Genomic DNA, 17,027 nt, shown 5'->3' on the forward strand with positions numbered 1-17,027 from the left:
AACCCATAGAAGCCAATGAGGCACCTAAAATACAAAATATTAACAATGAAATACAAAATACTCAGTCAGTGAAACTTCTAAGTATAAAGGTGAAGAGAAATTACTTCCTTGATGGAGCCTGTTGTATCTAGAGTCCTGGGTGTGTCTCAGTTATTGCCCTTTTAATGGGATTGCATTATGACTAAGAATCCAAATAGTTGACAGCACATGTTGAATCTATATTAAATTGTAAAGTCCTTCATCTTTTATTTACTAAAAGCTTATTACATTCTTTCTCTGCCATTGGCTATTTGCTGTTCCCTTGTGTTCTGTTTACCTTTTTGGGGACTAAACCATAATTCCACTTATGTTATACTTGTCCATTTGGCAAATGGTAGATATCCTTTATCATAGCTCATAAAGGTCTGTGAGGAAAAACCTTTGGGGTTTTTTATGTTGACACTCTTGTCAGACGTCAGCTTTTGCTTAATGTGCTTATTAAATAACTGCGTATAGGTCATTTTATTGTCTTGACCCTCTGGGATTTTGGGTTTTGTTTGTTTTCTTTACTGTGTAACCTAGCATAGTATGTTCCCTTTTCTTGTGGTTTTCCACTGTTTCCTTTCCTTAATAAGCACACCTTCCTTGCTCATGTAAATGTGCCATTAACTACTTTTTAGCGAGTGTTCTTTTCTTGTTTGTAAAATGCTCTCTACAGCAGGTTACTGGAGCAAACCCAGGCGGTACAATAGAAGAATTCTTGTTTTTAGCTTTCCAGAATGTACTCATTAAATTTTCTGCGGGTGTACTTCTGTCATTTTAAAAACAAAAAGAAAAGGAATACTTGTGGCACCTTCGAGACAAACAAATTTATTTGAGCATAAGCTTTCGTGAGCTACACTTTATCGGATGCATCTCATGAAGTGAGCTGTAGCTCACGAAAGCTTATGCTCAAATAAATTTGTTTGTCTCTAAGGTGCCACAAGTATTCCTTTACTTTTTGCGAATACAGACTAACAGGGCTGCTAATTTAAAAATAAAAACACCTATTATGTCAACTAATAGCCTTCTTTAGACTTGTCCCAGGACAAAATAGACCTTTTCCTGTCTTCTCCACTCCTGTGCAGAAAAAAATGCTCATATGTGATCTTGGATAATGCAGAAACAAAACTGCTCTATATTCTAAACAAGGACAGGTTATGCTTTCCAGCTGATGATGCAGAGTATGGTGTGCATTTCCTGTGTAACTACCCTCTGCGCTGAGGATAGGGGAGATGTTTCATGTTTGAATAAAATCTCTTAATTATGGAGGGAAGAGGAAACATGGACTCCTACATTTTATTCCCCTCTCTCCTCCCTCAAATGGTCTAGTATTGGTTTCACAGGCAAACGCAACAAATTCTATTTCCCAAATCCCAATCCTGATGGAGAGTAGCAAAATTCCTGTCTCCTTACTTAAATTGAAGGAATAGTACAGTATGGATGCTACTTAAATGAGGGACTTGCAGATTGTAGCATTTTCCTATGTACTTATTTGTCTGCAAAGGCGGTTAGGGTGACAAGACAGCAAGTGTGAAAAGTGGGGACAGGGGCTGAGAAGTACTAGGTCCTATAAAAGACAAAGCCCTGAATATCCAGACTGTCTCTATAAAATCGGGACATCTGGTTACCCTAAGGCAGGAGTAACTAAATACCGAGGGCTCCTCTACACACAAACTAAAACCAAAATAAACCAAGTGGTTGCATTTTGTATCATTAGTTATATTGGTGCCAGTCTGTCTGTGAACACTCTTATTTTGGATTCAGAATGTCCTATTTAAATTTAAAAACAACTTAAGTTTAAATTGAAAAAGGACACTCTTAATTTGAAATGAGCACAAGCAGATTTGTACTGAAATAGCTTAGGGCTGGTCTACACTACCTCAGTAAATTGATCTCACTTATGCAACTTAAGTTATGTGAATAACGTAACTGAAGTTGACGTAGTTAGATCCACTTACCGTGGTGGCTACACTGTGCTGTGTCGACAGGAGACCTCCCTTATGCTTCTCAGGGAGGTGGAGTACACAAATGGATGGGAGAGTGTTCTCCCATCAATTAAGCGTGTCTTCACCAGACCTGCTAAATGGACATTCGCTGCATCGATTGCAGCAGTGCCGATCTACCAGTAAATGTAGACATGCCCTGAAGGTTGGAATTGCAACTAATTTAGGCTATGTCTATACTTGCCATTTAAAGCGCAAAATGTCCCTTTTTTGTGCTAAAACCATGGGAGCGTCTACACTTGTTAATGACTTTTTACAGTGAAACTCAGAAGTTTCACTGCAAAAAGAAAACCACCTTCACGAGAGGTGCAGACTTCTTTCCACTGTTCTTTTTGCGCTGTTGCGAAAGTGAAGACACGTTCTACCTGTGTAAAAAGAAAAGGAGTACTTGTGGCACCTTAGAGACTAACAAATTTATTAGAGCATAAGCTTTCGTGAGCTACAGCTCACTTCATCGGATGCATCCGATGAAGTGAGCTGTAGCTCACGAAAGCTTATGCTCTAATAAATTTGTTAGTCTCTAAGGTGCCACAAGTACTCCTTTTCTTTTTGCGAATACTGACTAACATGGCTGCTACTCTGAAATCTACCTGTGTAAACACCTTTTGACCTCTGGAAGATATCCCACAGTTCCAAAAGTGATCATTCTGGCAAGCATCTCCGCTGCTCTGACGCCAGGTAAATGGACATCCGCCCCTCCCCCTGTAAGCCCCTGGAAGTTTGAAACTCCCTTTCCCTTTGCTTGTAGATGTGGTGGGGAAAGCAGCCAGACAGCAGGGGGTTTTAAAAAAACTTGTGGGATAGCTGCCCTACAGCGCTGCTTCCATCAGCGATGGAAGTGCTGCTAGTGTAAACACTCTCTGATGCCTGAGGAATTAAGTGAGTACACAAACCAGCGCTTTTCTTTCACCGGTTCCCTATCACCGGTAAAACTTACAGCACAAAAACTCTGTAAGTGTAGACATACCTTTAGTTAGTTTGATTCCAGTTTGTGTATATCTATGCTCTGACTTTTACCTCTGGGAACTCACCTCAGTTCAACTCTGAAGCTGCCTTTAGTAGGAAATTGCTTATAGACTAATCCCGCCCCTCCCACCCCCTGTATTATTTCTCACAGTTGTCACTCTGCACTTGTGAGAAGTCCCAAGCAGTGCAAGTGAAAGCATTGTGGTGTCATCCAGTCACGAGTAGGCTCACTGGTATCTCTTGCTCTAAGTATAGCTACAGCAATACAATCCCCCTAGTACGAATGCAGTTATACCAGTGTGAAGGTGTTAATACCCGTATAGCTATTCCTGTACAGGAAGAAATATTGGCAGAAGGCACTTTTATACCAGTGTGACTGCATCCACATTAGGGGTTTCATTGGTACAAAAATATATTGGTTAAAAAAATCACATCCATAATCAAACTAATTATACCTGCACAAAAAGTGTGTGTAGACCAGGTGTGTCTGTAGCAAGCCTAACAATGCAAATGGTAGCGAGAGGCCTACCCCTGTTCTCAGTTCCACAGCCATAGGTACTAATAATTTTATTGCAGATTTAGAGAAGGAGGAGGAATTTGCATTATGCTCTTCAAACTCAACAGTCTGTAGTCTTCAACTAATTTGATTTGTTTGGGGGTTTTTTACTTGTTTTCTCTGTGAGTTATTTCTGTTAACTTATTTTTTTAATCTTCTTTATTTTAATGTGTGCCTGTTTGTCCATAAAGGGATATTACTCTCTGAGCCCTTGTGATGACAGATATGTAAGTTTCTATATCTTCTTTATATCTTTCACATTGCCTGCTGCAGCCTGTCACATTTTGTATTTCTCTTCTTGCTCTGTGTTTGATAATTTCACTTGCTCTATTTTCATTCATACCGAGTCACTGACTGTTACGGACACTACAGTTATTTTTTTTAAACCTGTATAAGGGTTTGGGGAATCCTTGCATGGAGAGCAAGATATACATTCCAATGGAACTCATTCTGTGTAAGGCATTTGACACAAAGCACCTCAACTCAAGAGCTGCTACATTATAAAGAAGCTACCTTCCGGTAAGAGCTGTATTAAAGTGTAGGAGAAGTTTGTTTGATCTGTGAGCCTTAATACTTAGCACTTGAATAACACATTGCATCTTCAAAGTTCAGTGCAAACGTTAGTGAATCCCCGCAACACCCTGTTAAGTAAGTCAATAAACTAATTAAGATAACATGGCAGAGATTTGCAAAAAAGAAAAGGACTACTTGTGGCACCTTAGAGACTAACAAATTTATTTGAGCATAAGCTTTCGTGAGCTACAGCTCATTTTATCGGATGCATTCAGAGATTCACATTCTTTTCCCCAGAAGAGCTACTTGTATTTTTTTTTTTTTTATCACCAGTTGAGATCTGGTACTCTAAACATGATCAAATACCACATCATTTTTGTTTAAAAAAACAAAAACAAAATAGTTCAGGGAGTGCTGATTGTGCCTTCTGCACCCCAGATGGGCATTCGTATTCTGACAACATTCACCGTAAGCATCTGATATTGCCCAGAGACAGTGCATTCTTTGTAGAGAAAGGATATTAGTCTGCTAAACAATCTAGTACAAAATCAAACCATAAAGAGCTACTGACACCTCCTTTTAAAATGTCAAGCAATGTTCTGTTTAGAAAATTGTGTGTATTTTCCCCCTGCACTACTCCTGTCTTTACTAAGAATGTTTGCATAAAACATGATTTTTTTTCTCCTCCATTTGCTTTTTTTACGTATTCCTCCTCTGAAAATACAGTGAAACCTGTAGAACCCACCTTTAGTAGATAACTTATTGTTTTAGGAAACTGCCCCAAAGTATCCCTGAATGCACGGGGCAAAGTGTAACGTTGGTTTACCTCCTTTGATCTTCACCCACTGAGTAGAAGCCAGGCCCACCTGTACTAAAAGATTATCTCCATTAAGCAACTAATTTCTGCTGATCCTTTGAATGGTTGTTTATCATGATCTTCACTTGATGTTTGACATTCCACTCACTTCTGCAGCAGCCAGTGAGATCTGCAGTGAGATTTTAACAAGGATTGATTTCAGGTGAGGAATTAACAGGAGTGAAAGGACCCTTGGAGAAACACATATTGCTTTTTATGCTGATGATCTTAGTTTAAAATAGATGGAAAGATGCAAATTAAAAAAGAATCAACTTATTTTCAAATCCATCTACAAAGCATTATTGTCCTCCAGCTAGACGGCATTTTTTAAGGTCATAGGGCTGGTTCTTTTTTTCTCTCTCACTGTTACCACACAATATTTCAATTCTTTACTCATGTGTTGTATACATTCTAATATGCTGGTACCTGAGGCTGCCTTTTAGTGGGATCACACTAATGCACCATGATAATCTGCACTGCACTTTGATTCATTTATAAGCGATCTATTTTAGAGGATGTATTTTGTATGAGAAAAGAGAAATTTGCATAAGACCAAATACATGAAAATATCTGTAGTATTATAGGAACTGACCATGGGCCAGATCTTCAGATCATGTAAATTGGCCTAGTTCCAGTTACTTCAGTGGAGCTATGTGATTTACCCAGGCTCAGAATCTGGCCCATTACAGGTTGAATCTGACTTTTTAGTTGGCACCAGCATATTGTGAATAATGAACAAGTTCAGCATCCAAACTGTAGGTATATTGTTTATATTTCGGGGTGCTAGTGAGCTGTACAAATTAGCCCAGAGATGGGCAAACTTTGGCCTGAGGGCCACATTGGGGTTCCAAAACTGTATGGAGGGCCGGGTAGGGAAGGCTATGCCTCCCCAAATCCTAACCCTATCCGCCCCCTCCCACTTCTCACCCCCTGACTGCCCCCTCTCAGAACCTCTGACCCATCCAACCCCCGCTACTCCTTGTCCCCTGACCACCCCCTCCTGGGATCCCCTGCCCCTAACTGCCCCCCTGGGATCCCACCTCTAAAGCCCCTTTCAGAATGCAGCCCTGCGAGCATGGACGGAGGACTCAGGAGGAGAAGGTGCAGCCAGAGAGACGGTTTCCCCTTCAAAGTGCCACTTCTCTCCGGCTGGCTGCGCTGCCACCCAGTGCTCCTCCTGAGTCCTCTGCCTGCATTCGCCGCACTCCCGTCACCCGCACCACCTGCCTGCTCCCCTGAGGCTGCAAGTGAGCCTCCCTTCCTGCTCTCCCCTGCCCCTGCAGTGCAGCTCCCTCCCGCGCTGGTGGCGTGGCGTGCTGAGGCTATAGGGGAAGGGGGACAGCAGGGGAGGGGCCAGGGGCTAGCCTCCCCAGCTGGGAGCTCAAAGGCCGGGCAGGATGGTCCTGAGGGCTGGATGTGGCCCGCGGGCTGTAGTTTGCCCACCTCTGAATTAGCCTGAACTTTGATCTTGTAATTTACATCTTTACCAGGCACCTACGTTTTTATTTCTGACCTCCTTTACACCTCTGTAAACTTAGAGAACCTGCAAGTTTTACACTGGCTTTTCACTCTAGTAAATGAGATTAGAATCTGACTTTCAGCTGTATGCTTACTACATAAAATAATATAGATGAGCCAGTTGGATGGATGCAGAGCTACAGTATTTGCATTTGGCTCTCACATGACGTGCCTGTTTTCTTTTATAAACATTGATTTCCCTTTAAACATATTTTTTTTTTCTATTCAACCCTGGTCACATTCATGCTTCGCTTCTTTCTGAAATGAAGGGCTGCCATCTGTAGCTGCTTTGCATTGTGACAGAATTACTTGAATATGGCAACTGGATCAGCTTTGGCAAGACCTAACGCAGCTACATTAGTCATAGGCCTATGACCCTGCCAGATTGAGCTGTGCTTGGGCTATTGGTTTTTTATTTCCTTATTTAAAGATATCTGGTCTCTCCATTCACTGTGTAGGTTTGAAAAATTGGCTGGCTGCAAGACATATTTTGTGTGGGATTTTGTACAGAATGAACCCTTATGATATCACAGATACATTTATATACTGTATGTTCCTCTTAATCATTTAACTGGCAGCCTGAAAATACTATTATTCATAAGGTTAAAATATATCAGAGCCTGTCTCATGCAAAGAAAGATCAGGTGCATGGTGTCAGGGTGAGTAGATGGCTGTTAAAATGGCCTGGTGAGTCCTTTTAATGTTAGCTAATTGTAACTAAAGAGCAATGTTACACTGGGTAAACTTGAAAGCCTAAGGGGAAACATTGTCTAGAACAGTGGTTTTCAACCTATGGTCCGCAGACCCTAGAAGTCTGCAGACTGTCCAAGATTTCCAAAGGAGTCTGTATCTCCATTTGAAATTTTTTAGGTGTCCGCAAATGAAAAAAGGTTGAAAACCACTGATCTAGAATTTAAGTTATAGGGACTGTGAGTCAGGCAGTTTTTGTTTTCCCCTCTCTGCACCTCAGTGTCCCTAGCTGCAAAGTGGGGATTTACTTACCAGCATCACAGGGGTTTTATGAGACTTAGTTTATTATAAGATACTCTGAGATCCTTGAATGGAAGGGCAACGTATTTATAGAATACTTGGCATGATGTTTTTGCTGTTTCTCCTACAATTATTTCTGATATCTGTTTTTAAATAAGTCCAGTGCTCCTCCAGAATCCAGTTTCCCCTTCTGCTAGACCCATGATACATTTAAAATCCCTGTGCTTATGATATCCGAGTTTGCTCTGTTGCTATAGAAATAACTGTGATTGTCAATAGTTCAGTATTACAACTTGAGTATAAGAATCAAGAAAGAGGATTCAATAGACTGTAAGGGATCAAAAATCTTAGTGGCAAATTAGGCTCCAGTACCCCTTATAGTTCCATTGAGTGCATTCATGCAAAGCAGTCCACACTGGGATCCATACATACTATAAGTAGATCCAGTTACCTTTTCCAGGTTTATACTAAATTCTCATGTCACTTTATATGTATAAGGAAAGGGGCATCGAATGTTAAATGCTTTCCCAGTGTGAAAGTCCATATTTAAAGTGCTTTGTGGAAACCGTGATTACAGTGAGTATTTTATTTGTTACTAAATTTTTAATGGGATCAGTTTCTTTCAGATCTCTTCTTTTTCCCGCTGTGATAGTGGATGTTGTGCTATGCTATTGTATGTAGAATGTGCTGTTCATGAACCATAAGGGGTTTATTATGGCTAGAGATGGGTTGATGTGAAAGATATCTCAGTCGTCAGTCTTACCCACAGGAATTGCTAACATGCCTTATTATCTGTGAGTCCTTGAGCCCTTGTTCTGTGACATTCCTCCTGAAAAGGAAGCTTCATTGTGTCAGTCAGTCAATGTGCCTAATGTTGCTGATCTCTCCCAGATGTACTGCTCTCAGGGCTACTATATTCAGGAGTGACAGTGGAGGAAATGGGATTGTGCCACTGTCCAGAGCGTATTCAAAGTACATAACTTAATCACGAGTAGGTGAATGCCTGAATTAGATACACCCACAGGCGACTTTATAGGACCCAGATGAGCTCAGGACTATTTGACCCTGATATCAAAGGGAGAGAGCTAAAACCAGTTTTTATAGTTTATGTAAACATATCTAACTAGGCAGATATCCTGAGACTGGAACATCTCCGATCAATACCAAACAGAATTAATCGAAGTAAGCAAACAAACAAAAACATTGTGAAATTTACAGGATATTTGATTTGGCAGGCTTAGTTTATAGGAACTTTGCAAGGGGTGTGTGTGTGTGCCCGCCACTCCCAGCTTACCATGGGACAAAGTACCTTGTAGCTAAGGGAACAGCATTTTTATGGGGTTCTGAGTAATAACACAGGAGTTAAAATTGGAATATTATAACTAAAATGATTGATTGCTCTGCAGTTCTTTCTTTGGTTATAAAGCCCTATTGAAGAAGACTGCAGAGTTCTCAGTAAAGTCTGTCTTTATTCATAGAGATGGCCACAACTTTAAAAAAAAAAAAAAACCAAAAAAAACAAAAAAAAAAACGAACTGTGGTAGCCTTATACCAGAATATGTTGTTCCAAAATTGAATGTAAAACATAGAACAGTATTAAGATTTCAGTTAAGAGCTTTTCAGACCTAATCAGCTGTGGCCTGAGAACACGGTGATGTACAGCTGTCCGTCAGCATACAGTATGGAAAGGCATACAGTATGCCTCAATCAGGGTATGACTACACTACTCACTGGATCGGTGGGCAGCGATCGATCCAGCAGGGGTTGAATTATCGCATCTAGTCTAGATGCGATAAATCAACCCCCGAGCGCTCTCCTGTCAACTCCTGTAATCCACTGCTGCTAGAGGCCCAGGTGGAGTCAACTAGGGGAGCGGCAGCGGTCGACTCACTGTGGGGTCTTCACTGCGGTTAGTCGATCTAAGTAAGTCGACTTCAGCTACATTATTCACGTAGCTGAAGTTGCGTAACTTAGATCGATCCCCTCCCCAGAGTAGACCAGGGCGATGTTGCTTGTCCAAGGCCAACTGAAAGCATCATGGAAACTGAATGTATAGCTCTGTAAACCATAAGTGTCCTAGTAACAGCATTGGCTAGTTTTCAAATGGCTTTTTGTAGAAATCAAATAGCTTACTAGCAATGTTTTACTGCTATTCTTGTTCTCAAAGTTATTTAAAAATATAGGACCCAACAAGTTCCAAAAATAAAACATATTTGTTGCAAAATTATAATTTATTTTAACTCATGTTAACCTAATTTCGGTGTTGTTCTCAGGCAGAGTCAAATACTGTCTGTTTCCAGCTTGTGCATTATTTAACAGCCAAGAGCATTCATTTAATTTTATTGCAGTACCCATCCTTTACCTAGCACTTTTCATCAGTAGATCTCAAAGCAATTTACAAAGGAAGTCCAGTATCATTATCCCCATTTTACAGATGGGGAAACAGAAGCACAGAGAGGTGAAGTGACTTGCCCAAGATCACCCAGCAGTCCAGTGGCAGAGCCAGGATGAGCACCCAGGTCTCCTGAGTCCCTAGTGCTCTTTTCACTAGGCAACACTGAAATGTTGCAAATTGGCTTTTGTCTAAGTAATTATATATCTGGACACAAGGAATCCACTGTCTGTGACAAGGTTAAATTCTTCATGGTATCTTGAATGATTCCATTATTTGCCATTGATGCTTTTAAACTATGTGCAGCCAGATTCAAAAGCAAAAATCACTATGAAAGTGGTAAAAGTGAATATATAGCATTAACCCCAGAGCAGTTATGTAGAAGTGGGCATTTATTTTTGCATGAATAAAATGAGCCCATCACACTTGACCCTGAGAGCAGGTACAAGGGAAAAATGTGCATCAGTACATTAACTAGTATTGTAAACCAAATCCTGTCCCTAAAGAGCAGATTCTGCCATGCTTGCTTACCCTGAGCAATAGCTTCTTCCATGAGTAGTTCCACTGATTTCAAGGGACTACTCCTGGAGTAAGGTAATAGTCAGCGTGGTTAAGGATGGCAGAATTTGGCCCTTAATAAACTGTATACTTTGTCTACAATTATACCACAGGCAAACGCCTAAGAAAAAGAAAGTGGCCTTACAGGGAAGGCCCTAGAGATCAACAAAGCCTGGCATTGTCAGAGAAGTGAATTCTAGCATCTAGAGCCCTCCACCAAGAGTGTCCTGCCCTTGACATTCAGATATAGATAGGGAGTATCCTCAACTGTCATGGCACCACTTTGGGAATGAGGCAGAGTCTCTAGGCTGGCCAGGAGCCAGTCCAGAGCAAGCACTTTGCCAGGTCCCATCAAACTGCCTCAGGAAAAACCCCAAGTTGTTAGGTCTTTCGATGAACTGTCTTTGTCAGTTGTCTCACTTTATCAGACTAACCTTAAGAATTCCCCCCATGCAAGAATTTTCCCAACCCATAGTTTCTGTAGCTCAAAATTAAAAAATCAAAAATCTTCTAAAATCTCCCAGGGTGTCTCAGTTCTGTATCCCATTATAAATAGTGCGGATGAAAATGTGTAACTTCCTCTAGTGCAGGTCCTCTGTTTTGGTTACAGGGGACACATGGTGAGTCAAGTTTGTGCGTTCACAGCATATCAACAGAAATGCTGGAAAGGAGGCCTTTCTGGAAGGGCCAACAAGGAGAAATAGAGATGTTTTCTACACTGTGATTTACCCAGAGTACAGTTGGAACTTCTGAACAGATGTGTCCCCTCAATTCTCCAACCTGGCATGCCTTTTACACTGCTAGGCTATGACAGCAACCATTCCTTGCCTGCTCTGATACAGCCTCTAACATGTAAATTACTCCCAGCTATACTGTATGAGTGCTTAGCCAGCCACCCATTAATTACATTGTAGAGTGGTGCCAGAAAATTCCCAGTCCCAGACTTTTCCCCAGACATGTGCGTCTTGTACTGCCAAGCTCTTTCCTTCTGGACAATACAAGTTCACGGAAAGTTCGTCATTTTATTAATAGAAAATGATATTCACAACTCCTGTTATCTCAAATGAAGTTTTCCAGACACTTCAATTCAAACATGCACTGATTTAGATAAAACAATAGAACAAGTTTAATAACTACAGAAGGAAAGATTTTAAGTAATTACAAATAATGAGGCATAAAAGTCAGAATTGGTTACAAAGAAATTAAAAGGGAAAATGCCAACTAATACCTAACTTAACAAGCTAAGTGAACATAAAGCAAAAGGGTCTCTCTCACCACATGTTCTTTCGCAATCTTACTGGCTGGATGCCTTTCAGTCAGGACTCCTCCCCTAGTCCATTGTTCCTTTCCTTGTCCTTCAGATGTGGATGTCATGGGCAGAGGGAGGGAGGAGAGATTTGAGGCTTCTGTTCCTCATTTTTATCCTTTTCCTCTTCTTTGCGAATCATCTCCAGGTGGGGTTCAGGAGACAGAAAATCTGGGGAGACGGGAACTTCCAGCTACTTCTTTGCCAACATGTAAATTTTTCACTCTCACTCTTTTTCCTGCCAAAGAATGGCCACTTAACCAGATGATAGTCCATTTAATTATGCTGACACCTGTCAGAGGTGTTGGCTACTCTTTTGTTTCTGGGGAACTGGACTGAAGCTGTTTCCCTAGACTTAGAACGTGCCTTATACAGTAGAATTTTGTAACTTTACATACAAAGTTGCCATACACATTTTAGCGGGACAGTAATGTTCAGCAGATTGTGAGTTTTCAAATGATACCTCACAAGGCATACTTTGTACAACATTTATCCTAGTCTTGTAAAAAGGATGAACATAAGGGTACAGACTATCACATACCGTGCTAGTGATCTGATGTATTTCCTTTACCAACGGTGTCATTTGCCCATCCCCCTCCCCGTTCTAGCTCACCCATGTTGCTTTTCCTTTTGCTTGAACATGCAGTGCAGTCACTGTTGTGCTAGTTTATTGTCATGGAGCTGACTACGGCCTGATCTACACTAGGAAATTAGGTCAGTATAACTATGTTGCTCAGGGGTGTGAAAAATCCAGACCGACCTAACCCTGGGTGTAGACAGTGCTAGGTTGACGGGAGAATTCTCTAATGCCTCTTGGGGAGGTGGATTATCTACACTGACAGAAGAATTCCTCCCATCATCAGAGGTAGCATCTTCACTGAAGTGCTAGAGCAGTGCAGCTGCAGCATTTCAAGTGTAGACAAGCCCTAAAGTGCTAGAAATGATTTGTGATTTCATTGCCAGCTCAGGTAGGAGACAATGGCTTTAGGTCAGGGCAAAGCTTTGTTTAAACAAAACTTACCTTTAATATTTACAAAAGCATCAAGGAAAATGAATAAAAATAACTGAAAGGCAAATGGAATGAATGTTTATATATAATATGACACATTTGAAAGACCTGATCCACTGTGAAAAGTAATTCCTGCACCACGGGAGAGCTGCTGTCAAGACAGGTTAATTTTAAGGCCTAAGAACCATTAATTGGCTCTTGTGTATAGTCTTCATTGATGTAAACATAATATAAAATGATTGTCAGTGCAAATATAAGCCCATTCCATTTGTGAGAGAAATGTTCCTTGTATTAGTAAGGGATACCTCTGACCATTGTGAAACCTAAGTGTACGTGAGATAGTCATTCAATATTCTCTGTGGTGATTCCTGCCTTTTGTCTTCTAAATTTCCCAGTTTTAAATCGGACAATAGACATTGATTATATGGTCTCTCTTGAAAGAGCTTGTTATAAAAGAAGACCAATTTTAAAAGCATAAGTGGTAATGAGAGATTTTTAGAAAGTGAGCTGGAGTAATCATCATAAAAGGAAGACACTGAATATTCTGTGAATATTGCACACTGGTGACGTCAGTGGAATACATACCAAGGAACCCTCTTATGCCAGAACTGTTTCTTCCCAGGACCACCCACAGTCATCTTTAGCAAAGACCATTTATTAAAATAGATAAATAATTCTACATGCAATGCTGACATTAACCAGTCGGTCTACTGATTGGTGCTCGTCTCTGATCACTGAAAAAGGGCTGCTGAGAGGGGAGACAACGAGATTTAAAAGGAATTAAGTTGAGGCAGGACCAGAAACAAGCTTTGCTGCTATGGGGTGCTCTGCTGACAGTCATGTTTGTGGACATTGCTTGAAGCAGGGACTATGCCTTCCTCTGTGTTGTACAACAGCAAGCATAGGACAGAGCTCCTTAGATACAATTTCTATTTGTTATTTTCATATATATATATAATAATATCAGGGTTGGAAGGGACCTCAGGAGGTCATCTAGTCCAACCCCCTGCTCGCAGCAGGACCAATCCCCAATTTTTGCCCCAGATCCCTAAATGGTCCCCTCAAGGATTGAACTCACAACCCTGGGTTTAGCAGGCCAATGCGCAAACCACTGAGCTATTTTGTATCTGAATTGGAAACTATATATAGAAAAAAGGCCCTTCAACCGTAAAGGCTATTTTTAAAGTATTAGAGTCAATGAAGACCTTCCAAGTGGCTCTTCATCTCCAACAGGGGCTCTCTGACCCCAGCTGATTCTTATGAAGTACCAGTCCTCACTGCTTAGGATAGCTCACTGGCTGCAAGCCCGTTTTTCTTGCTCCCTGTTACCACTTCTTGTTTTCTTTTTGAAAAGCCTGGATCTTCATCAGGTAATTTTTGGGGTATGTCTGCAAAGAATCATAGAATCATAGAATATCAGGGTTGGAAGGGACCCCAGAAGGTCATCTAGTCCAACCCCCTGCTCAAAGCAGGACCAAGTCCCAGTTAAATCATCCTAGCCAGGGCTTTGTCAAGCCTGACCTTAAAAACCTCTAAGGAAGGAGATTCTACCACCTCCCTAGGTAACGCATTCCAGTGTTTCACCACCCTCTTAGTGAAAAAGTTTTTCCTAATATCCAATCTAAACCTCCCCCATTGCAACTTGAGACCATTACTCCTCGTTCTGTCATCTGCTACCATTGAGAACAGTCTAGAGCCATCCTCTTTGAAACCCCCTTTCAGGTAGTTGAAAGCAGCTATCAAATCCCCCCTCATTCTTCTCTTCTGCAGACTAAACAATCCCAGCTCCCTCAGCCTCTCCTCGTAAGTCATGTGCTCTAGACCCCAAATCATTTTTGTTGCCCTTCGCTGTACTCTTTCCAATTTATCCACATCCTTCTTGTAGTGTGGGGCCCAAAACTGGACACAGTACTCCAGATGAGGCCTCACCAGTGTCGAATAGAGGGGAACGATCACGTCCCTCGATCTGCTCGCTATGCCCCTACTTATACATCCCAAAATGCCATTGGCCTTCTTGGCAACAAGGGCACACTGCTGACTCATATCCAGCTTCTCGTCCACTGTCACCCCTAGGTCCTTTTCCGCAGAACTGCTGCCGAGCCATTCGGTCCCTAGTCTGTAGCGGTGCATTGGATTCTTCCATCCTAAGTGCAGGACCCTGCACTTATCCTTATTGAACCTCATTAGATTTCTTTTGGCCCAATCTTCCAATTTGTCTAGGTCCTTCTGTATCCTATCCCTCCCCTCCAGCGTATCTACCACTCCTCCCAGTTTAGTATCATCCGCAAATTTGCTGAGAGTGCAATCCACACCATCCTCCAGATCATTTATGAAGATATTGAACAAAACGGGCCCCAGGACCGACCCCTGGGGCACTCCACTTGACACCGGCTGCCAACTAGACATGGAGCCATTGATCACTACCCGTTGAGCCCGACAATCTAGCCAGCTTTCTACCCACCTTATAAGAGAAGTGTCAATCCGGAGCATAATTAAAGGCCTTTTTACTGGGGAGCTAGCATCTGATCTAACTCCCATTGAAGTAAAAGCAGTCACTTACCTCCAGCTTTAGTTATGTTTAAGTACGCCATGGTGGTGGTAGTGGTAGATGCCAAACCTCACAACCCTGATGAGCGAGAATATTGTGAATCGGATTAATAAGCACTGCCTATGTAAAATTTGGATTAACATATTGTGTTTCTTTTTTTCCAGGCATCAACAATGTTAAGAGCATCTTTAGCCCCTGGGTAAGTGTTTCTTGCTGAGCATTTCTTGGTTATCTGTAAAGAGATATGTGGGAGGAGACAGCCAGTACCCCGAAGTGCACTGCCTAACTGGTTACTAATGAAAAGGAGGACTTGTGGCACCTTAGAGACTAACAAATTTATTAGAGCATAAGCTTTCGTGAGCTACAGCTCACTTCATCGGATGCACGAAAGCTTATGTTCTAATAAATTTATTAGTCTCTAAGGTGCCACAAGTACTCCTTTTCTTTTTGCGAATACAGACTAACACGGCTGCTACTCTGAAACCTGGTTACTAATGAGAATCACTTGCCTCTCTGTATATAGTTACCAACAACTGTTGTATGTGAATGCAATGTGGCCCACGCACCTTTTGTGAATTCTTGATGTAAAGGGATCATTAACATTCTGATCTCAGCAAACTGTTTTTAGCCCTGTTAATATGGCTTGCTGCACAATATTTTACCAACTGTGATTCAGTGGCTGTTTTTTCCTTAGTTGCTATAGACACTACAGTCCTGTTGTAGTTAGCTTCCCACAAATCCAGGAGGAAAGGAAACCCCGAGTAAACTTAGTTGTGTGTTCCTAGAACCAATTTTGCAGTGTATTTAGTAACTTTGTCCCTTAAGGAATAATAATTGTATGGCAAGTTTTTCTGTGATTGAATGATTTTGTCTTAAAGGGATAATGGCCCCGATCCTCAGAGGGTTTTAGATGCCTAACTTTCATTGAAGTTAAATACCTTTGAGGATCTGGGTCTCTGTCATTTTATGGTAAATTCAGAATTTAGAAAAAAGAAAAGGAGTATTTGTGGCACCTTAGAGACTAACAAATTTATTTAATAAATTTGTTAGTCTCTAAGGTGCCACAAGTACTCCTTTTCTTTTTGCGAATACAGACTGACACGGCTGCTACTCTGAAACCTGTCAGAATTTAGAATTTGTTTGAAAAGGGAGTAGGGCAGTGTGGTGAGTGTTTGGGGAACCTAATATGAGTAGGAGTGATTTTAGCAGAAAACATATATTTTAGTACTTAAACCAAAAACAGTTTAGTGAAAGCAGCTTTTAAAAAAGTCACCATTCCCTTGCAGTGTTGTGCTAAGAAGCAGTATTGTGTTAGTGCATGAGAATAGAATGCGACCCTCGCTGACAATGCATATTACATTTAACAGTTAATTTTCACTGTCCAACCTGAGCAAAATGTACCCAGTAAACTGTATAAATGGTGAAAACCCCAGTTTTAAAAATCCTTTGAGTTCTAGTATTCTAAACTGATGTGAGTAATCGAGATAAGGAAATACGTCAAAAAATTTTGAGATTTATTTTCCTTTTAAAAGGAAGGACACATGCAAGTTGCTTTTTTGAAACCAGATTTGCTCTCTTCACTTGCCTCACTTCGGTAGCCTCAACTGCTCCTGTTGAAGGAGTTTGTTGCGATTATTAATAAATGTCTGGTTTCCTATCTGCCATGTAGGAAACTGCAGGAAGTGCCATTGTTACCCTCTTTGGATTATGAAAAGCTGAAGAAAGATCTGATCAGTGGGAGTGATCGTCTTAAAGCTTTCTTACTGCAGGCTCTGCGCTGGGTAAGTGAAA

At 41.2% G+C, this 17,027-nt stretch overlaps 1 protein-coding gene across 14 annotated transcripts in view; it reads left to right on the top strand.

Annotated features, from left to right (window-relative positions):
• ARMC9 (armadillo repeat containing 9) overlaps positions 1-17,027 on the top strand; it is a 110,647-nt gene that overhangs the window by 39,349 nt on the left and 54,271 nt on the right. For 9 of the 14 annotated variants that reach the window (XM_043492176.1, XM_043492178.1, XM_038416134.2 and 6 more), the window contains 2 exons: positions 15,401-15,435; positions 16,906-17,017. In XM_043492176.1, the coding sequence (XP_043348111.1) occupies positions 15,401-15,435; positions 16,906-17,017 (147 nt within the window). Of the gene's footprint in view, positions 1-3,737; positions 3,774-15,400; positions 15,436-16,905; positions 17,018-17,027 lie in introns of all 14 variants that reach the window. The other 5 variants (XM_038416120.2, XM_038416121.2, XM_043492174.1 and 2 more) reach the window with 1 other exon arrangement.

Source organism: Dermochelys coriacea, chromosome 9 (genome assembly GCF_009764565.3).
Source record: "Dermochelys coriacea isolate rDerCor1 chromosome 9, rDerCor1.pri.v4, whole genome shotgun sequence".
Classification (NCBI taxonomy): domain Eukaryota; kingdom Metazoa; phylum Chordata; order Testudines; family Dermochelyidae; genus Dermochelys; species Dermochelys coriacea.